Here is a 22,024-nt window from a genome sequence, read left to right on the forward strand (position 1 = left end):
GTTATAGAATAGATACTGAAGTTCTTTGATACTCTGTGCCATTGTGTTAGCTCACACATTAAATCCCTGTACTCTACAAGGCGTCTTTATAATAGGAACCTCGCTACCCACCTCTTCAAGGCATGCCAGACAACCTTCAAAACAATCCCTGGCTCCAAAGTGTCGATTGGAGGCGCAAGCATCATACTGGCATTCCACAATGCAGATCCTACTTGCAAGTCCTGGGAAGAAATCAGACTTCTCCTACGAAAGCATGGAATAAACCCACATCAAATGATAGCATGATAATCTGCCTCGTATACCATCGTGAAAACCATCCATCAGATAACGTTTCCCCAGGTACAGGAACAGTGGACTGATAACTATAATCTATACTCACAAAATCAGTTTGATTTCTGAATGAAAGTGGGACAATTTATACCCCGGTTTTTGTTTGCATTCCTGATGCCAATGACAAGCCTCAGCAAAATGGGCACTGGGAGTATCAAGGAGCAAGCGACTGACCAGAGACGTGAAATCTTGTTCTTCTGCATCTCGAAGAACTCGGTTGAAAAGTCTTTTGGGACGAAACTAGTCATACGATGCTTGTGTAGGAGTGTGTTGAGGCAAATTGCATCCATGAGTGCCTTTACGACTCCTTGCCTGAATGCAGGGTAAAGTCGCAACACAAGTTGACAACCCTACAAGGTTGACGGGAAAACGCACCCGTAAAGAGGATTAAGCTTCATGACACTATCTCCGGTAGCTATCCAATTTGCCGGTAGGTTGACGGCTTTGTCATATCTTATATAACTCGCTCCAGCTTGAAAACAGCCCATAAGAACTCGGATATAGCGAGATTTTAACAAAAAAGTTCTCTTACAAAAAGGAAGATGACTACAAGTCATGGTGTCTTCGACTTCTTCCAGTATATCGAGCAGTTCGAATACTGATGAGGGTATAGGTTCCCAGGTGACCATTGATTGTGCATACATTTTGATCTCCTCGAGAGTTCGAGGATGCTCGATCTGGCCGAAGATAACACAGCAGAGTTGTACTATAAGGGGAACGTGAACAGTCAGCCACATGTAGCGGGGAACAAGCGTACTGTAATTTCCATCGGTGCGCTGGATATGTATGCACCGACAGTCTAGGGTAGGATCAGTGATACAGAGATATATCAGACCGCATTTTTCGTATGGTGCAGGAAGGCCGGGGAGTCTGTTACCGAGTTCAGGCGGGACATAAAATTCAAACGTCGAATAGGTGATCTTCTGGTTGTAAGTGATCCTGAGCTTCTCAAGAGGAAGTTTACCGCAAGGATAAGTGCCTGACTGGCCATATCCCTGGCGCTTCAACCATTTTAAGCCCGCAGATGCAGGACCGGTGCAATCTAGGTTCTTGTAATTAGGTCCTGGCGGCTACACTTTGGTTTACATACCGACGACCAGTGCCGCTTTGATTTCACGGGAGCCTACTGAGGTTCGAATAATCACGCGATCGAGACGCGCAGAGTCGGAAGTGTCGCAAGAGACACCGGTCACGGTACCAACAAGTTGCTGGATATTCTTGTAAAGAGTTCCAAGAACCAAGCGACGTATAAGCGTCTCTAACCCAGGGCGACCGGCAATTATTGTATCAGGAAGTGTCCCATTATACTGATGATACGGTTTCTTTGGCCATCGCCCCCACGTCGAACTCCGGTAATCAGAAGTTCTAACGCTAGAAAACCGATTGCTGAATATCAGAAAAGAGAAGCTAAATCGTTCGGGCATACGTTATATCAGATGCCTCGCATTCTTTCGCAAGGTTAGGGAAAAGGTTATCTAAAGCCATAAAAGCGAATGGTTGAATGGGCCCTGATCGTGGCTAGTCAGTCTCTCGAAACGGGTCAAATAACTCTCGAGACAACCTTGCAAAGACTTGTATTGCATGATACGAGATCGATGCTTTGCTTGTCTCCATGCATCCTGGCGCCTAGAATCTGGATCGTCTGCCCATGCTTCCGGTTCTACGATAACAACCTCGTCGAAGTGATCGTGGCATACCCTGGCTGCGAATAGACCAGCAAGACTTTCACACAATTTGTTAGTATTAAATAGGTAGTGATGGTGAGAGCCAGACTCACCTGCCGCCACAGATGACCGCTGTGCCATGGATCTTCTGGTCCCCGTTTCTGGATGATCCTAGGTGTTGGAGGTCGAGTACACACGTCTGCTTTCGTAGTAGGCTATGCCTGAGAATCTGCCAGAATAACAATCCAGCGCAGTAAAGAGTTAAGACTGCAGCTAAGATGGCCTGTAAAGTCATGATGACTACAAGGAGAAGAAGGGGGACTCATCGATATCCACACTATATAGTAGTGCCTAATTCTGGGTCCCGCCCCGCACGCATGTCTTTCCCGACCTTTCAATAATCTAGAGACCGAGTAAGGTCACTCCCACGCCCAGCGCCTATTTTTGAATAGAGCTGAAGATTAATGGGGCTGTTAACGAGGATTCCCTGATTTCCGGAGACGCATCTTACATACCCAACATAATCATCGGACATACAACTGGCAAAGAAAACACTGCAGCAGGGGACTATTGGAGGTAGGGCTTCAAGATCTGATGTAGTCTATAACAATGGTTAGATGTAGCTGGCGTGAAGAGAGATGGTGAGGGCCCACATGAGTACGTACTACAGGCACTGACACCTTACTATCTAACAGAACCGAATCAACTGACATTTCTTTCTGTGTGCGCTTCACCATGCGTACAATCATCGGCGCTCGATCGGCAATCTATCCTACACCGTTTCGCGGCAGCGATATTTCCATCAGCATGCATGAATACCCCAGCCATCTGATGACATTCCGTGGAAGCAGTTAACGAATGAGAAAAATCAATAATAACAAATGGATATCGGAATAAGAGAAAGCTACTAGTGCGGATAGTCTACGTCCAGACATGTCACCGCCAGCCTATCTACCGCACTTCAAGCATAGCTACTCCTGTAGTACCCTCTCTTCAGTTTTCCATTATCCCAACATAGACAGACAAGATACGCACCATCGTGGACGATAACCTTATAATCAGATAGAACCCGCAAAAGGACATCGGAGTCATCGCCCTGCCTTGAATGAGCTTTTAATCTGAAGAGATTGGGCCAGGACACTCACCTGGCTCAACGCCGACAACCATTCGCAGGAATGCGTGATTGCTACGTTAACATGCGGATGCTGTAGGTGAGATGTGAGCATGAGATGTGTACTACGTGCAAGTAGGGTCAATGCGAACCGTCTCTAGGATAAACTCGTTGATCTTTGCGCACGGGTTGAGAAGTTCGGTCTGCAATCATTAACGATGAGTACCCAGAGAGAAGCTACCTGCAGTTAGGAAGCTACCTGCGGCTGGAAGGATCTAGCTTTTTCCATGAGATCCGCAAGGTCTGAAGAACTTTGAGCGAGGGGGAAGGTGTCATCCTGTCCTTGAATTAGGCCTGATCGTTGATACAGCGATGGCCTCCTGACATTACCAGCATCATCGTTCTCAAGGCCAGAGCGCGGAAGGTCCATTGGACCATCATGGGTGTCAATAGTACTTGCATATAGTGGGGCAGCAGTACCTTTACGCAGACTAGAATCAGAGATGGCTGTCGTATCAAGGGCAAGGAGCTTACAAAACCGTAGGATGATAACGTAGTGTTGTCCCCTGTGAGTTTTGTCAAGTCACCGCTGTATTCTTCCCATTTCAAATCTGGGTCAAATGCGATGTCATTTAGAAGGGGCGATCCCGGAAGTTTAGGTATCATTTCCTGGTCCTCACGAGGTACCACCTATACACATCTTCAATAAAAATGCAATTGCAATGAGTACAAACACCTGCGTTTTTCTGCAGTTTCTTGTCGATGAATACCATTATTTTCATGAACACAAAAGAACCTACCTCGACGTTGGTATCCCGCTTTTGTCCTAACTCAGGAATACGTTGCTGCTAATTGGCATAAAGAAACAAATGAGCTGATGTGAATGGAAGAATAGTGAGAAGGACTCCCTATTTGACTCCATTTCAGACCCATCGTCCTTCCTCTTAACTTCTTCGCTGGCTACAACACGAGAGTAGTGAGATGTACGATCGACAAAAGAGAGATGACAGCATACCGGTTTGATTGGTAAAGGGATTTCATCGTCGAGCGGAGGTGGTGGTGGGAATGAAGAATCCTATGGTCTATGCTTCAGCACGAACAATGAAGTATCAGGATGCTCTTACAAGAAGACTTCCTCCTTGGTTCCAATTCTTAGAACCTTTCGGCCTTGTTGGAGTTACGAGGTCGGCGCTCGGACGTGGTAACGGAAAGTAGGCTCGAGAGAAAGTGAGCAACACTGGATAATGTAACGGAACGTTAATCTCAGCGTGTTGGTAAAAGCTTGTATATTATATACCTGGATAATGTAACGGAACGTTACTGCAAGATGGTAAGTAAACTAATAGTATGGATATACGTAGAGGTACTCACATCTCAGCGTGTTGGTAAAAGCTGAGATGTGAGGCTGTGCATCGCAAAACGAAAAAGGCAAGAAATATCAAATACGTGTCCGTGTGCGTCTTGTACTACTACTACTATGTCTAACACTCCCCCTCGAGACGTACGCGGCTCGTTCACACAACGCCCAGTGCTTCCGTAAACTTTTTGAACTTTGGGCGAGCCAATGGTTTCGTGAGGACGTCGGCAATCATCTCGTCAGTTGGGCAGTACTGCAACTCAATGTGGCCTTGCTCAACGGTTTGCCGGATGAAATGGTAACGGATTCCAATATGCTTTGTACGTTCATGGAATACTGAATCCTTGGCAATAGAGAGGGCATTTTGACTGTCAGAATAGAGAACAGTGGGGTTTGATGGATAGATTGAAGGGTTTGCGATGAAGGTGGAGAGCTCGGAAAGGAGCTTGTGCAGCCAGATCATGTTCTTTGATGCTGGCGTCAGCCCGACGTATTCCGATTCACCAGTGGAGACGGTAACGATTGGCTGTTTCCTTGATGTCCACATGACAGCACCCTGACCCATGAATAGCACGAATCCGGACATAGATTTCCGCCCGGGCTGGTTAGCATATGCTGCATCGTGATAGCCCTTAGGGTTGATATCAGGGCCACCAATTACGAGCCGTTGGTCGCGTGTACCCTTGAGATAGCGAAGGACTCGAAATCCGGCCTTCAGGTGAGTTGAACGCGGTTCCTCCACAAATTGTGAAAGCGCTGAGACCGAATAACTGATTTCAGGACGAGATCCGACTGCGACATACATGAGGGAGCCCAGGAGCTCACGGTAGAGTGCCTTCTCGCGTGGTGTAACTGGTTCCGTGGATATAGAAGGTGAGTTTAGGTTCAAATCGAGATTTGCTTCCATCGGCGTCGCAAATGGGGCCATTTCCTCAACGCCAAATCGTTTCGCAATCTGGTCAATGTATGCAGGTTGCCCAATACTGATGGTGTGTTTCTTCCAGTCCCGAGTGATGTGCATACCCAGCAGCCAGTGAATAGGCCCGAGATCGACTAGTTCAAAATGAGAGCCAATTTCTCGTTTGAATCGGTCTGACTCCTCTTGGGAGTTCGCTATGATGGTAAAGTCATCTGTAGCAACTGCGACGATGGCATATTTGGTCGCTGACTCGATCCGATAGAAGACGGCCTCATCTGCGTTGCTGACTGTGAACCCGAGAGAGATCATTGTTGACTTTAGGGTCTGGTACCAGCCTCGACCTGCTTGTTTCGTGCCATATAGACACTTGAGTAGCTTGGCGCAGACGTTCTGGCCCTTGAGGTGTTCTGGAATTTCGAAGAATTCTTCATATCTGTTCGGGAACTTGATGTAAATTTCCTCTGTGATATTGGCATGCAGGTATGCGTTTTTGATATCCGCTTGATCAATTGTTGCATCGCGAGAGGCAGCCATGGACAGTAGGATGCGGAGAGTAGGGAGGCGGACAACTGGGGCATAAGTGTCAAAGTAGTCGACACCTTGAATTTGAGTGAACCCTTTTGCTACGAAACGCGACTTGGCCTTTTCGGGCTCGCCAATCTCATTCCGTTTGACCCGGTAAACGAACCTCGTGTCCACGATGTTTGCATTCGTGGGAACGTCTTCTCTTTTCATTACCTTCCATGCCTTCTTCTTCTCACACTGCCTCACTTCTGCAAGCATCGACTCACGCCATTCCCCTTCATCAGGACCGCTCAGTGCCTCTTTCATAGTCACTGGTTCGACATCTGCTATCATGGCATAGTCTACCGGCAAGGAGCCCAATGGCTCTTCATCATCATCTGAGTCGGACTCATCTTCGGGCACGATTGCTGCTATTCCAGCAGTGGTGGGGCGTTTGCGTAGGTCTGGGAGTGTGAGCTGGCCTGGTTTTGGAGCTGCAGATCGCTTGGGTCGGCTTGGCTGAGGGGTAGGATCAGACTCTATGTCTGTGAGTGGAGATTCCGGACGTTCTAGGTGAGTTTCTGTGGGATTTTCTGGTTCGTCTGGTTGATTTTCAGTAGGCTGAGGGACTGTAGATGACTTTGGAGCCTGAGGAGAGTCGATATCTTCATCCTCCCCCTCGACGACGAACGGTTCTGGAGTCAGGTCTTCCTTGTTGAAGTAAACATCACGTTCAATGGTGACCCTTCGCTTTTCGGGCCAGTAAATCCTCCAGCCTTTGGCTTCAGTATCAATTCCCACAAAGCGAGCCTCTATAGCATGTTCCCCCAGCTTTTCCGGTGCCTTTACTCGAACCCAGCAACGACATCCCCATGGACGAAGGCCGGAGATGTTGGGCTTTCTGCCGGTTGCCATCTCAAACGGGGTTTTCCCTGATGGTATTGCTTTCGTTGGGGTGCGGTTGTAGACCCATTCAGCATGCCGGTGAGCTTCAGCCCATAGATATTTTTGGTAATCCTGAACTGATTAGGAATGCTCTCGTCGTGTCCATCAGATACCCATTGGAACGTTCGGCAATTCCATTTGACTGCGGGGAATCATGTACAGTAAGGTGACGCTCTGTTCCCTTTGATTTGAGGTGCTGAGTGAACTCTTCGCTTAGGAATTCTCCCCCTCGATCCGTACCCAGAATCTTTATGACTTCGACACCTCGCTGGACCTTGATCCAGATTTCATAGCGCTTGTACGATCCAAAGGTACCCGATTTCTTTGATAGGTACTCGGATTTTGACTCGTGAGTGTGTAGGTCACGGTATGTGCAGGCATAGCGTGCTCCTCCAAGTGATACGACAGACATCGGGCCCATCAAGTCTCCAACGACCTTGTCGCCGGTGTTCTCGACGTACTCATATTGGCCCTGCTTGGGGAATGGTTTGCGTTTCGCTTTGGCCTTCACACAGGTCTCGCAAAATTCCGGTTTGGAGTCCAGATCAAGCTCGATTCCCTCGATATGGCCATCAATATACATGCGGCGGAGGGTGGCATGGCTTCGGTGAGCACAGATATTGTGTAGCTCAGTGATGTTCACCTTGAGCTTACCTGCCGCCATAGCGACATCTGGTTTTGCTCCCGTGGTCTGGCGTGTACCTGGGGTTGAGATGATGTATAAGCCTCCAGCTTCGGGGATCTTGGCTATGATCTTAGCGTTGGGTCGTGGTGTCCGGATATACATGGTACGGTCAGTGGGTTCAATGTGGATGGGAAATCCGGCGCGGCTGACGTGTGATAGGGATATGAGGGTGTATGCCATTTTCGGTGCATGGTACGCATTCCGAAATCTCGCAATGGTGGGCTTCTGACCTTCACCCATAGGTAATGGTAATTGAAGGTCCCCTTTACCTACTGCATAGAAGACTTCTCCATTTGCGGCTTTGATGGGCTTCGGGTCAATGTTGGAGTAATTTTTGAATCTCCAGCGTTCGGGTGAGTATGTTTTCGAAGCTCCGCAATCAGCTATTGCTGTAACTTCTTCTCCCCTCGCTACGTGAGCATCGCCCTCGGCCTTGTAGTCCGATGTGCACATTAAGGCCACATTTAGGTCATCGTTGTCATCAGCTACGACCGCAATAACGTGCTCATCGTCACTTTCGTCAATGGCTGCTGATGCTGACTCCTTCGCCTTCCCTTTTCCTTTAGCCTTGTTCTTTTTCGAAGCTGGGCCCTGACCTTCCTTTCCACCACCCTCGCTCCAACAGTCTGCAATGAGATGGCCGGTTCTTCCACATGCCGGGTTTGTGCATTTAAGGTGGGATCTGTCTGGTTTTTTCTTCGACTTTCCCCCGGAGCCCTGACCTTTCCCCTTGTTCTGTCGTTGTGCAGACATCGCCACATTCTCAGCTGTGGCCTTTGATGCTACTTCTTCATCCCATTCTTCTTGCAGTGCTGCAACAAGGATGTCCGACGTGAGGGGCTTTTGAGTGAATTTGCTGGCAGCGGAGAGGGTGCGGCGGATGTGGTCATATGAAGGTGGGAGTGATTTTTGGATCATTGAGGTGTACTGATTGTCCTCGATTTTCAGGCCCATGCCCTCAATACGTTCACGGAGGATCTTCATCTCGCCAAGGTGTTCTCGCATGTTGCCTTCATCAGGGCAGGACATGTTGCTGAGTCGGGTAAGGAGGTGTTCGCGTACGAGATCGCCCTTGCCAGTCATGACAGCGATGAGCTTTTTCCAGACGAGAGCAGCTGTTGCTTCGCCCTTGATCTCATTGAAGGTAGAGTCGGAGATGGATTCATAAATGATGGTGCGCATCTTTGCCTCTTTCTGCTCATACTCTTCGAGCTTATCCTCCAGCTTCTCCAGGTCATCATCCGAGAGGGGGTGCGAAAATGTGGTGTCAGTTGACCGGTAAAATTTTCCTTTGTGCTCAACTGGGTGAGGGGGTACACGAGCAGTTCCTCGTAGGTGTCGGCCTAGACCCTTGTCCAGAAACTTGTTGGTGAGTTTTTCTTCAAACGCTACCCAGTTTGATCCATCATCTGCGAGCTTTGTTGTGCTGACTAGCTTTATGGCAGTTGTCGTTGACATGCTGGTAGCGGGGCCCATAACCTGTTGGAGTTACGAGGTCGGCGCTCGGACGTGGTAACGGAAAGTAGGCTCGAGAGAAAGTGAGCAACACTGGATAATGTAACGGAACGTTAATCTCAGCGTGTTGGTAAAAGCTTGTATATTATATACCTGGATAATGTAACGGAACGTTACTGCAAGATGGTAAGTAAACTAATAGTATGGATATACGTAGAGGTACTCACATCTCAGCGTGTTGGTAAAAGCTGAGATGTGAGGCTGTGCATCGCAAAACGAAAAAGGCAAGAAATATCAAATACGTGTCCGTGTGCGTCTTGTACTACTACTACTATGTCTAACAGGCCTTCCTCTTCCCCTCTTCATAGGGATTGACTCAGGCTATGATCTATGCTTCAGCGCGAACAATGAAGTATCAAGATGCCCTTACAAGAGACAAACTCTCGTACTGCAGAGAATTATGAGCACTCCCTTCTGTAGTTATATCGTTTTTATTGATAGCGAGAGGTAAAGCCGGGGCCCACGTAGGGACAGTAAATGCATCACTAAATGCGCTATCTTCCCCTCCCCCATATGAGCTTGGTTTGCTCTCAAGAATGGATGATGTTACACTGGCGTCATCCTATAATACGGTTGAGTAAACATGATTAAGGACATAGAAGTGGAACGGGATCATGAGCTATCTTACTTTGAGCTCGCGTTCAAGCTTGGCGAGCACAACCTCAAGGTCTTCATTTTCTGGACCTGCGCTGGGAGCGACTACATGCATGTCTTCGTTTGCCGCCTGCGTGATAGCACTCCCGCTAAGAGGGTTACTGTAATCGGCATACAGGTCTGTTGACGGAAGAGTGGGCGCATTATAAGTATCGTCATTGTTGGGAGGCCAGTGTGCTGAACCTTGAACAGTCGGTGGCTCCTGAGAGGGTGCATTATTACTGGTCCTCATCTTGTCAAGGCGGCGCTGTTCGTCATGATAATCTGCACCCCATCCAGGAAAAATCGGAGGACTGCTAGCATAATGATTCGGCGGAAGGACACGTGGCACAGGTGGAGGTGGTGACACTGTCACTGGCACAGGTTCGCTGAGTGGATCTTCCCTCTTGTGGCGCTTGCGAGGGTTGGGGAGGGAGTTTTCTGAGTACAGGGGCAAGGAATCACTCCATGCCTGAGTAGGTCGATCATGATAAATACTTTATTGGAAATGAGATGAGACTCACTCTACGCTTACGCTCTAAATTCGAACTGAAGTACGGCATGCTACTATCGAAACATGGTATTCGATCTTTGGATGTCCCAGAGATTTGCGATACCGCCGTGGGTCCAAACACCCACCGGGCAAATGCGCTTGTACGGATTGAGATGCCAAATCCGCGCAGAAAAACGCATTGATTGGGGCAAAGTGAGCTAACGAGGCACGTGGGTTTACCATCAGGATATGCCCTGACGTCCGCTGACGAAGTACCCTTCCACGAATAACCCAGTTTAATGTTTCCCTCCGCTACTCCACCAACAAGGAATTTGAGCGAGAACGAACGTGTGTCGGCAGGGTTGAAGAACGAGGCCGCCCCCCATGAGCATGCTTTATCACAGCCCGTAACGAGATACAGTGATCCATTGAGGGCTTCTCTGCCGCAAGTGATGTTCGCAAACTGGTACCATGCATGGGCATGTTGAGCAGCATAGCTGCGGAACTGGGATATATTGAGGGCGTCGTAGCGTCCTCCACCGTCGGGAAGTACAAGAATGGCCCCTTTTTCTCGTGAACATTTGAACTCGAATCCTCCACCGCCACCAAAAAGGAATCTGGAAGAAAACGATTAATTTTTGAGGTCGGATACGAGGCAAAGAGACGCACGGAGATTCTGCCGCACCACCCATACTTATCTCTATCTTGGACACGCTGGCGCTACAGATATCACAGCCCCGTTTATGCATCGTCTCGATCTCCCGTATATCACCACAGATGATGGGCTCAAATCCCTTGGGAACGCGACCTTGATTGATTGGGTCATCCGCAGATTTGCAGACATTAAACAGATAGTCAAAGCCTCCGTCGTTCCGCAGAATACCAACATCACCAACCCCGACGCCTTTGCATCGATACGCCTCCGGTAAACGTCCATCGGGTTCTGGGATCCACAGAGGATATCCGTGTTCTTTCTGCAGTAGCAGCCGAGTATATATTTCGCGAGATGACTTTGACTGCGACGACTTCATTGGAGAAGGTGAGAGAGCGTCCCGGGTTCATTGCTGTGCGGGCGGTTAAGTCGCAGAGGTAACCTGATGGCAATGCTGTGACGATTGGATGCCGATAATACAGTTGCCTTTACTGCTGTTTTCTGCGTCAGATAAGGCAAGGGAGCCCAAGCAGGTAAGGCGAGCAATAAAATTCGAGGTGGTGGTAGTGTTAGTGGTTATAATCCGAAGCCCGGAAAATGCCGTGCGCTCTTCTCCACTTACGCCCGTATGACACTCTACTCCCTGTCTATCTCGACTACTCTTCTCTCTAATTCTGTTACTCTGTACCTACGTGCTACCGTACTGCTCTGCAGTGAAATTGAAAAAGGATCGATTACAGGCTGATACGCTGCCTAATTGCTCGAAGGTTCCATCCTTCGTGATTTATGTTAAAAATTCGACTACAGGCTGATTTCCTGCCTGATTGCCCCTCGAAGGTTCCAACCTTCGTGATATTCCAACTGCGTGTGCTCTGCACCGATTTTGATCACTGTTCCTCAAAATTGCGGAACGTTGACTTGTCAACGAGAGCCTCGGCGGTGGGCAAGGATCCACCATCGACCATCAGATGCATCATCGTTGGCACCAGCCAAGTTTTCTCCAGACTCTCAGCCCCTTCCTCAACTTGGACTCCGTCCTCTCTGTGTCTGCTAAAGTTTGTCTGACGGTCGTTGCGCTTCTCTGCAGTGATTTCTGAAGGGAGAAATCGGCGGGTTGATTCAAATTTCATCGCCTGATTACCGCGTGGCGAGTTTTTGCCTTCGTGATCTTTGCGTGCGTTATGGGCTGATACCTGCTTCCATTGTGACGTGGATGAAATGTCGTGCGATTTTGCGTGACGACCCTTCGTACAAGCGTCGTCCCCGATGTCTGGCCCCTCCCTGGCAATTTTTATTTTTCTGTCGAGTGGTCGGCGCGGAGTCAGCGCAACTGTATAGTTCCACCAGATATTGCCGACAGTGCCTGAACGAACTGACATCGTCATTGCGCGATGAAGCGATGAAGAGTGGTTATCAACGTATCGACCCCATTGAAGGGCTGCATGTTGTGGCAGCCCTTGAGGCCTCTGACTGGACCTTAGGTTCTACCCAGCAACATCAAGTTGACCGCGAGCTCGGCCTGTGGTCCGGTTGGAGGCATCAGTAGATAATTAAGTACATGGTTGTTATACTAGAGTGTTAGTGTACCAATCCTGTATTATCTACGCCCGGCGTCCCTCGGTGGACCGTGCCGTGTAGTACTACCTACCTACGCGCTGAGTTAATCCCGTGCCGCAGCGCCGTTCCTTCTTGTCAACGCGTCATATTCTGCCAATCTATTCTTGCTCGTCAATCTTCACTTATTCAACCTGAACTGAAAGCACGTTATCAAGTTTCTTCCGTATTCTAAGACTACAACGACCGCTCCTCGAATTTTCAGATCTCACATACCTTAATGGCCACCTGTTACGTACCTTCAATCCACAGGAGGTACTAAGTCAAGATGGCAAGCTTTCTGCTACCATTCGATAACGCGATGGTGAGCGGTTGTTCAATCCATCTTCCGACGACGTTACTTGTTTTAAGATTGACAGTGATTGCCCTATTTCTCTACGATAATGCTCTGGGTGGCCTCTAGCTGAGATATACATCCGTATAAGTCATGGCTGTCGTCTTCCAGTCGAATAGCACTACGCGGTTTGCCACGCTGCCATTGGAAATCTTTCCTGTTGTACAGAGGGGTGTAGAAACAGTCGCTTGAAAGGCTTATATCCGAGTCGCTAGCAGGAATGTCTTTTCTATTGGTTTCGGACGTGATGGTGAGCCCTTTCAAGTTCATCGATCGATATTCCATACCAACTCACCTGCTCCGGCTCGCCGTAGGATCTAGACGAATTCATGCCAGGAGGAGTAATCTTCTGATGTATACAATCCAGACCATCATGCTCATCGAATGCATGCACGCAATAACACACGTTTCAGTCGCACAGTGAGATATCTAGCAAGAGCCATTGCTTAGCCCCAAGCTCGGTGCATCATGGGGTCCTGGCACGGGTGCTGGCGGCACCAAATTAGCAGCCGGTATCTCAGCATCTCAGTGATATTTGAGGTAAGTACTCTCACGCATTAAAAATCAACTCAAACTGCTTGATGCGGCATATTTGAGATATCTCATAGGAATTGTAAGCTATGCTATTTTGGAGTCAATCCTCAAGCATTGCTCATACCCAGAAGGGTCAACGGAAATATGATTGTGCGCTCTTCTCCGCTTGCCCCTCGGCCTAAAACTAACGTCGCTTTCGCATTGCGGCTGCCGTCACAAACCCAGGAACCCTACTGCTTCTTGACTGCTTCAGCACCCTATCACGATGGTTCCGAACTCCATTGACATGAAGCCCAGGCTTGGCAGGGACTTCGACTACCAATGGCATTCTTAAAAATTTTGTATAAATTTCGACTGCCTGGCTGTCAAGGGATTCTAGAGTTTGCCGTATAGCGGTTAAGAAAAATCGGAATCTTGGTGTAGTGCTATGCCAGGTGTAAAATAAATTTTGATTTGACCTTTATGTTAGATGTAATCGTGTCTCTCGATGAACGCTGTCGCAGTCCATGGCAGAATTGAGGCCCTTATTAATAATATGCTGGTCAGCAGTTCTCTGAGTCTTCCAAGGGAAAAGCAGTTCTTACCGAGTGCAGGATACGGGTTATTTAATATTACCTTCGGTGAAGGAAGCTACGCAAGTGTTCCCCGTGACACTAGATCTCCTTGCATCTTATCCGCTCTGGGATACCTCAAGAAACTCTTGGTCAGTGCAAATCCACATTCTGACCGGAGTATGTCCTAATTATGAATCACTAACATCGCCGCAGCACCAATGCTTTCGGAACGTTGAACGTAGGCCGGGTATTCCCCCCCCTGCATGCGTGAATGTCGGACAGGAACTCTGGAGTTCTGGAGTTCTATGACTTCATGGACGTAGGCCTCGATTCTCGTCTTCGCTGTTTAACCACGACTTATAATCAGATGCTTCGGATTCTCTTACTTGTACCGTACAACAAAGTCTGCGATTGGAGGTGAACATTCTCAACAACGCCAAACCAAACGAAACAAGCTCATCTTCTCCTCAGCCCTGTCAGAAAGCCTTCATCAAGAGACTTCTTCGTTTGTTCTCCGCAGTATCTGTCTATTTGGTTTCTTCTGCGCGAATTTCCTTCCCTCCAGACATCGTGGGTCAACCATTGCGGAATATCGTGAAAACGCGGCTGCGATGAATTCATTTCTATGAGGTATATTCTAAGAATCTTATTGAACACTTGAAGCGCCGCTGATGTCGAAAACCGCTGTAGAACAAGACCTCAATCAGCCTGGAGATCCAATGACGTGCGAGCTGTGCTTGACCTCGTAAGAGACGAAGGGTAGCCAAAAGCAAGAGTTTCCCCACAGGTCTACTCTTAGGAAGCGATTGCCGGAGAGTTGTTGTAGATGCTAAAAAGCCGTGTCTTCACAAAATCGATAAGCTGAGGTTACGGACAGCACCGATATTGGTTGCCTAGTAGAGCTTAGCGTCGAAATACAATACTTAATTTCCAAAAAGTAACTACCAACGTGTTCCTTCGATGCTAAATGTAACAAGTAGTGGCGACTGTCTGTAGTCGCCGGTGTCTACAGCCACGATGAGGCGGGGGAGCAAAAGCATAGATCGGGCCGAGAGCCGATTCGACAGAACAGGAAGCACAGCCACTTGCCACTTGCTCCTGCAAATCATCGCTGCATCGTGAATCCATCTGCCCCCAGCCATGTTACGTAGAAATCTATCTTGGGACACTCTCTTCTGGCTATATTATCGAATTCATTTCGATCACTCACCTTAACGGCCGCAAACTTAGGCGGGATCTCATTCGGTCTCTACTACTCCCGACTCGGAGACAGTGCCACATTCAGTATATGTCTTGCGCTTCTTCTAGTACGGAGGGAAAAATCTCAGTCAGCAGTCGGCAAGATAAGCGGGTCCAATTACCGAAAAGTGATACTGCAGCCCAACGCCGTCAGGGTGGGCCTTTCAACGGGATAAGTGGTTTCTGTTGAAACTCTTCCACCGTTGTTGCCTTTCTGCTCTGAGTTCTGTTCTCAGCTCGTTTCTTAGACCCTGGAACGTGACTTGTCATGATAGGACCTCAATACATTCCATATCTTGGCCCTTAGACGCTTGCATTCAATGCTTTGTCACTTGTTCTTCAGCTCTACAGCCTCCATTGCATTGATATTCATATAATGGAATCTGGACCGACTTCTATTTTTACTGCTACGATGTCCGTGCTCCCCGTGTTACGCCACGCTTGGCCTAGAGCTCCGTTCCTTGCCGCGTGCCATGAACTGTTCCCCCTTCCGGCTCCACGGTTAAATCAATACCTCCGAATGCCAACTTCTAAACGACTGCCTGCTTTGGGCCCTGTAATCACTGTCCATTTCCTTAGCAACGTCATTTCGAGCGGGAAATCGACGTTGCTTGGATGTTCTTTTGTTCTTTCCTTCTTGGCGCTTTATGTCTAGAGCGTTCTGTACGGTGTGGAGAGACCGCTGTTCGTCGTCAGCTGTCTGCCGACTACAAGGAATGGACTCAGAACTGGGTAGTTCCTTCTGGCACATGCTGTCGTCTTTCGTTTCAATAAATGAAGAAATTGGCACGACCGTCGCGTATAATGTTATTCGGACCATTGTCATATTAAACATCAGTTCCAAGTTTCACTTCGACCGAAGGTCCACCTGTTCTTCAACCGATAATGCATCTTCCAGAGATAGTAGTATAAGTACGATGAGCAAAGCTGAGCATTAAATTGCACAACGCACCGCGGGAGTGTTCCATTTGATGCCAGGGACACCCGGGATAGGGATTTTCGCGAACGTCGTCCTCACGACAATCTCGTACTCCCGTGATACTGACCCGTTTATTCAGCCGACAACGTCCGACTTTTCTTTCAGAGGCGTCGCCTTTCCACATTCCAGCCTCCCTCCCTCGTCAGACTGCATAGACAGGTTCGTGTCATGATATTTGGTTGAATCCGTGTTTATGAAATTGTAAACCGCGGCCGTTACGTACCGAGAAGTTCAGACTTCTTCTGACTTCAGTCTCAAGCCTAGAATTGGCTAAAGTTACTGCGCGAGGCACCCGAGTTATTGGAAAGCAGAGTGGTGAGAAAATAACGTTGGTACCCACAAACCAAAAATGGGGAGCGTGTCAAAGCATATATAACAGCTCCCCACTTCTCCGCGCTTTCCTTAGCATCCACATCATGTCTGCCCAGGGAACCGCCTCCATGTTCGCCTCTCCCGACTTCTCTGCTGGCTGTGGACAGGCTGTCGGCCAATCCAAGGGGGCCGTTTCATCCAACGAAGCTTTTAATTTTCGTTCGGACTCAAACCTTGAGGTTGAAATCGCTATGCAGGCCAAGGCCAACGGTGATATCACCCTGTCGCTCCTGTGTATGAATTTCCATATGCTTGAGCGGTCCCAACCTGGTTGCAGGTCATTCAGTGAGTAAATATTCCGTTGGTGTGGATAATAGTTTGGTAACACAGTTATCGGGTTTAGGTGAGATGGGCCCTCCATGTGTGAGCTGCCATGAATGTTGAGGCGAGCGGCGATACCTATACTGGAGCATTCATCGGGCAGAAATAATGTGTTCATGATTTGCGACGATGGCGATGACCTACCTAAAATTAATCGGGCGACCTGTGTTATACTCTGTTCCTCTTTCCATCCCCAGCATCGTTCTAGCATGTATATCGGCGTCTTTATGCTTTTTTTAATACCAATGTACACATTTTTCGGATTTCATCGACGGATTTTGAGTGAACGTAATTGTCCTTTGCTCCGCCTCGCTCTACGCCAGGTAAGTTTCTACAGTTCATGAGTTTCAATCGGAGGTGGTGTTATGACCAAGAACAGAACCAACGTTCCGATTGCCACACATATGTCCGACTATGGTACACTTGGACCGTAATGACCACTACCATTCATTAGTCGACAGAAGACTACCTGACAAAGGTGTCTAGGCCTGCGACACGACTTCGGAAAGCCGCTTGGCATGACATACCATGGGGAGGTAGGTAGGATGACACGGCGATGCGACCCGGAGTCACATAAGACTGAACGTTTCCATTGACATTATTGGGGTTTGGCTAATGGCAGCGGATCTTTGAGGCGACTTCGTTCGGAGGGTAGCTGCCGTGGAATGACTGCGAGTGCCCTAGAATTACAGCCACGACAACGATCATCGTACACTAGCGGCGAACGTGGGCTGAGGCGGTCTGATGTCCTGATTCTGATAGTCAAATAACACAGCCGAAGTACGGAAGAGGCGCTTATTTGTCCTATTCTTGTTAATTCCAGCGACAATAACCCCGAAAGGTCGTAGTACTAGTAGTTAGTGCTGTGATGGTCTAAAACTGGAAATGATCGCCCTCTCAACGATCAGTGGTGTGGCCTGGCCCATGCAAATTAATTGTAGGCAAGGATCTTCTCAGCAGCTTTCTCTGCGACAACCATGATGGTAGCCTGAGTGATATCACTTAGCATGTGAGTTACTGGTTACATATAGCAGCGATATCGCACCTGGATGTTGCCAATAGGAAGGTCGGGATGAATGGAAGCATCAGCAATGAACTGTTAGAACTAGTCATACAGTGCACCAATCGAAGATGAGAAACTACGCACCAGATTATCTGTCCCCCATACCTTAGTATCGGTATCTACCACGGAACTTCCATCGTTGCTTTCTCCCATAGCACAACTGGCAGCCCAGTGAGACCCAGTGGTGTACGTCTCAGTCAAACCTTCAGCTGTGACGCTGTCCGCAGAAATGGACAACACAGTTTGATTATCAAAGTACCCAATGAACGTCTCCATGAAGCTTGTGATAGAAGTCTTGTCATCTTCCGTTGTAAGCCAAGGTGAATCCAAGAGCGTTGTCGTTCCATTGGACAAAATACCGAGCCTTCCAGACGATGTGAGGCCGTGCGTCAGATAAATCTTCCAGTTCAGAGTACTATCGGATCTGTAGATGCCAATGAGACGAAAAGTCACGATAGATAGGAGAGTAAATACTTTGGCCCGACGGTTCCTTGAATGTAACGCGTAGCTCCATTGACGTCGAGGGTGGTCCAGAAGGCAAGGCGCTGGGCTGGCAAGGATGGTGAAAACATAAATACGTGGAATGAGCTACCGGTAATAGACACTCACCAGATTGAGCAAGGATACCGGACCCTTGTTCGTTGTAGAGAGCAGCGTCAGTCGCATTAACTTCCATTGAGTTGATGGGCGTATAGTTGTAAACAGTAAACTCAGTGGCTGAGTCAACCGTCACTGAGAATATGATGTGGTCCTCAATTCCCTCCCCGACGGGAAGATCGATCCATTCACTCTCGTCGGGTAGCGTGATATTCGTAGATCCTGCTTGGACCACATAGATCTGATCAAAGGGTCCGATACCAGAGTTGAAAAGTATGCGAGGGGTCGACAGCTAGAAAAAGTCATCATAAGAAAAAAACTGGTGTGTTGCATTGTCAAAGAGCCACGTACCGCTCCTGCAGTAAGGATCACCTTGCCACCATCGTTGACGTTAATGATTTCCCGTCCATTGTCGGTTTCGACCTCGACACCGGTAATGGTGGATCCGGAACGGACGATGCGTGTCACCAAGGTAGAGAGTTTAAGTTTAAAGTTGTCTAGAGCCTTTGCCAGTGGGAGATAGGTCATAACAGGACCTGCACGTTGCGAATCTTTGATGTTCCAAGGCGGGTGGGAGTATATGTTGGTCTTGTCATCGGGCCAGTGGGCAACAGCATCACTCTGTATCCATTCGTTGTTCGAGAGGAGGGTCGAAGCTAGGTCCCAGACGGCGGTGTCGTAGTACAGCCCGTCGGCGCTAGGACACGTAGTGCCGGGATTGCGTTCGTAGAGTTTGTCAGCGGATGCAGAGACGTCCTCCCAGTTCCACCCTGAACAGACGCGAATCAATGAAACGTGAAGTCCACAACAGGCGTATAACTCACCAGCGGGGAAATTTTCGAAATCGACCGAATTGGGAGGCACCCACATCATGGCGTTGACCATCCCGCCGCCACCAAGGATGCACCCAGCTGTGGATGCAGTATCAGTGCAGAAGAAGCTAGTGTCATCTAACTTGGACAGCTGATAGCCATTCCCAGGTAGATCGAAGACAGTGATGGTGTCGTTCCACGGTTCGATACGGTCACCACCGGACGTATACAAGGATGTACCGCCGCGCTCGATCAGCAAGACGCTCTCTCCAGCTTCAGCCAGACGCTCAGCAACTGGCAAGACCTTAGTTAACAATTGCGCGATGGAACATGAGCAGTCATACCGATAATACCAGCTGGTCCGGCGCCAACAACAATGGCATCTGTATGTATCGTCATGAGCTAAAGCACCAGCAGGAGCAATCATGGTCCACACCGTATGTCGTGTCGGCTACGACCGTGCCCAGCAGCACGGCGATGGAAACCAAGACAGCACGCCAAAGTGACATGGCGAACACGAAAAAAGAGGAGTAGACACTGGATGAAGGCGGAGTCAAATGACTGGCGCATTTCTGTCTCATTCACGAGTTTTATACCAGTCAGCCTCCGCTGCCTCCCGATATAACCACGAGGAAATGGTTGCCACGCATACCAAGGCGCTTTCAGCGGAAACACAAGCGGCTACGCAAATTATGGGTGGTGCGATCGTGAGACGAAGTTGATGAATTTAGACCGAAGAGGCGGATCAGCAAAAAATCCTTGTCACACTAAGCAGGTCTCGGGTAAGCATCATCCTTTTCACCGCCAGTCTGAATACGAAATCAGTTGTATGTGGGATAGAAATAAAGAAATGGCACACAGTGTTTACGACGGTATTGTAGGATAGCGCCGCGTAATGGGACTCTAGTGTAGGATTACGGGATTGGTTCTTATTGTGCTGAATGTGACAGATGAGTGAGCCATCTTGATAAGATAAAGAGTCTGGCTTCCAGGGTAAATCGAATATTATCTGATAATCGCTATATCGTCGGGGCATCGGCGCGAGGCGTTCCTGGGCGTGGTTGATGTTGGTCGGCAAGTCACAAACGGTAACATGGCGTGCATGGCATATGTGCCTCAGTTGCGATAGGCCGGGATTGCAATGATTGAAGCTATACCGTTTGTGATGAGGGCCAGAAGAATCTTCGTACGAAACGACATGCACCTGCAGAAAATCTGGCTTCATAATTACTGAATCTCTTGTAATCATGAAACCAGTGCGTCCAGGGAGGTACGACGGTGAATAGGCAATTTCTCGACGAGGATTCCCCGGGTAGCAGTAAGAGCGATTTTAAAATCTTTGGTTTGTGCGGTCATTTCCGCGCTCTTGCAAAAAGTCTTACCCACCGTGCCATGCGGATCCAACTCCCAGTTGAGTCATGGTTTGTAGAACCCGGACCCTGGTGACCAGGGACTGCTCTACAAAGCATATTCAAAAGTTAATCCGCTACACTTTGTGAGACCCTGGTTCGAAAGGAACTCCAGTTTCCCGAAGATTAGCCTGCGCAGGAGCTCCAAATTCCAGCAGATTGAACTGAGAAAGTTTGGTATGCCGCTCCTGAGAGACGAAAAGATGCGTGAGGCAGAATAAGCAGTACGAAGAAAGGTTTAATTTAGCCATGGACGCTGTAAATAATTCGAAATTCGAATGATCCTTATTCATGATTCATGAGGGTAGCGGCATGACTTTGATATTTTTGATATTTCTGCATATTGCCCAAGGAAGGTTATTGAAATGAGGAAAGAACTTAATGCGACGCCTAGAACTCATGTGAGCAACCCTCTTACCACGTAAAAGAAAATAGTGTACATACTGATGCAGCGGAAATCGATCCTGATTTAAGCGAAGCTCAGACGGAGATATGTCGTATCCAGCTATAGAAGAGGTACCTTATTAGAAGAAAGGAATGACTTGGATATGAATGAGACAAGTTTCTACTTCCCGCAAGTAGCCCGACTATTCTCTTCCCAGCTTCTGGAACGCTTCATCGAAATTTAAGGCTCGCTATTTTCTCATGAAGACGTTACAGAGGATTGATGCAAGGTATGATACGTTCCTGCCAAAGGTCTTCGGACTGGTCACAATGTCATCCTTTCTATGCTGCTCGATGAAGTATAGAGACCGAAGCCGAGAAAAGTGCTGCTTTAGGCGATGAAGTCATGACGGTGAACATAAAGATACAATCATCGGAAGACAATTTTATGAATCATCGTTGCTACATCGTGACAATGGTAGCAGGTTGCCTATCTCCAGATTACTGAAGCAAGGGCTAAAATCATCCAACAGTTGGAACAAACACTGTAATTCACACTACAGCTTCTATGAGACGGTTACCACCATCGAAAGTGAAACGACTCAAAGGACTAACCTGGCGACAACATTGACCATAACGAACCGCAGCGTTCCCGCGTAATCCCTCCCCGACGGGGTCATCGCATCTCCTGGTAGGCATTTTCTTGCCTTGATGTAATACAGAATCCGTCTGCGCACCCGCATCCTATTCTACCCACCACGATCTCTCGATACCACTGTCGCATTGTTTCATAGACAACCGTGCCGAATATTGTTTCCTGACGTATCCTGAGGCCTGAGCCGATTACTCATAGCAAATTTCTGGACATCGTCATATATTGTCCAAGGCGAGGTGCAGTTGATGAGACAGACGAGAAGAAGTATCCTGAAGTATCGCGACCATGACGGACGGAAGAAAGATGATTGACCACGTGCGCCGGTAACACGCGTTTGCGGCGCGAGAAT

At 48.4% G+C, this 22,024-nt stretch overlaps 4 protein-coding genes across 4 annotated transcripts; all 4 read right to left on the reverse strand.

Moving 5' to 3' along the window:
* On the reverse strand, window positions 1-2,584 carry EV420DRAFT_1505043 (uncharacterized protein). The gene is made up of 12 exons (XM_060471269.1): window positions 2,510-2,584; window positions 2,108-2,448; window positions 1,892-2,052; window positions 1,757-1,838; window positions 1,421-1,701; window positions 1,088-1,372; window positions 863-1,036; window positions 706-802; window positions 505-642; window positions 422-441; window positions 269-369; window positions 1-221 (listed from the first exon to the last, which is right to left on the reverse strand). Exons 2-12 carry the CDS (start codon window positions 2,287-2,289, stop codon window positions 87-89), a joined length of 1,656 nt encoding a protein of 551 aa, XP_060337329.1. The 5' UTR covers window positions 2,290-2,448; window positions 2,510-2,584; the 3' UTR covers window positions 1-86.
* A 7,436-nt stretch (window positions 2,585-10,020) lies between these two features.
* On the reverse strand, window positions 10,021-11,406 carry EV420DRAFT_645973 (uncharacterized protein). Its single transcript, XM_060482903.1, has 3 exons — window positions 10,826-11,406; window positions 10,188-10,773; window positions 10,021-10,127 (listed from the first exon to the last, which is right to left on the reverse strand). The coding sequence occupies exons 1-3, from the start codon at window positions 11,185-11,187 to the stop codon at window positions 10,125-10,127; spliced, it is 951 nt and encodes a 316-aa protein (XP_060337330.1). The 5' UTR covers window positions 11,188-11,406; the 3' UTR covers window positions 10,021-10,124.
* A 289-nt stretch (window positions 11,407-11,695) lies between these two features.
* EV420DRAFT_1474180 (uncharacterized protein) lies at window positions 11,696-12,193 on the reverse strand (the record flags this gene model as incomplete). Its single annotated transcript, XM_060469190.1, has 1 exon — window positions 11,696-12,193. One exon carries the CDS (start codon window positions 12,191-12,193, stop codon window positions 11,696-11,698), a length of 498 nt encoding a protein of 165 aa, XP_060337331.1.
* Window positions 12,194-17,686: 5,493 nt separating this feature from the next.
* EV420DRAFT_1474181 (uncharacterized protein) lies at window positions 17,687-19,736 on the reverse strand (the record flags this gene model as incomplete). Its single annotated transcript, XM_060469191.1, has 9 exons — window positions 17,687-17,743; window positions 17,801-17,851; window positions 17,903-18,242; window positions 18,293-18,368; window positions 18,428-18,707; window positions 18,767-19,185; window positions 19,240-19,521; window positions 19,572-19,610; window positions 19,664-19,736. 9 exons carry the CDS (start codon window positions 19,734-19,736, stop codon window positions 17,687-17,689), a joined length of 1,617 nt encoding a protein of 538 aa, XP_060337332.1.
* Window positions 19,737-22,024: the final 2,288 nt, after the last annotated feature.

Source organism: Desarmillaria tabescens (assembly GCF_030435595.1).
Source record: "Desarmillaria tabescens strain CCBAS 213 chromosome Unknown EV420scaffold_3, whole genome shotgun sequence".
NCBI classification, from domain to species: Eukaryota; Fungi; Basidiomycota; class Agaricomycetes; order Agaricales; family Physalacriaceae; genus Desarmillaria; species Desarmillaria tabescens.

What these genes read in the sequence shown, in the direction of transcription:
- EV420DRAFT_1505043 (XM_060471269.1), bottom strand. Translation starts at nt 2,289, where the DNA reads ATGACTTTACAGGCCATCTTAGCTGCAGTCTTAACTCTTTACTGCGCT. An exon ending in GAATGCAAACAAAAACCGGG is followed by an intron (nt 370 to 421) that starts GTATAAATTGTC and finishes TTGTGAGTATAG; the next exon opens with ATTATAGTTATCAGTCCACT. An exon ending in TTATCATGCTATCATTTGAT is followed by an intron (nt 222 to 268) that starts GTGGGTTTATTC and finishes ATTTCTTCCCAG; the next exon opens with GACTTGCAAGTAGGATCTGC.
- EV420DRAFT_645973 (XM_060482903.1), bottom strand. Translation starts at nt 11,187, where the DNA reads ATGAAGTCGTCGCAGTCAAAGTCATCTCGCGAAATATATACTCGGCTG. An exon ending in GGTGGTGCGGCAGAATCTCC is followed by an intron (nt 10,774 to 10,825) that starts GTGCGTCTCTTT and finishes GTTTTCTTCCAG; the next exon opens with ATTCCTTTTTGGTGGCGGTG.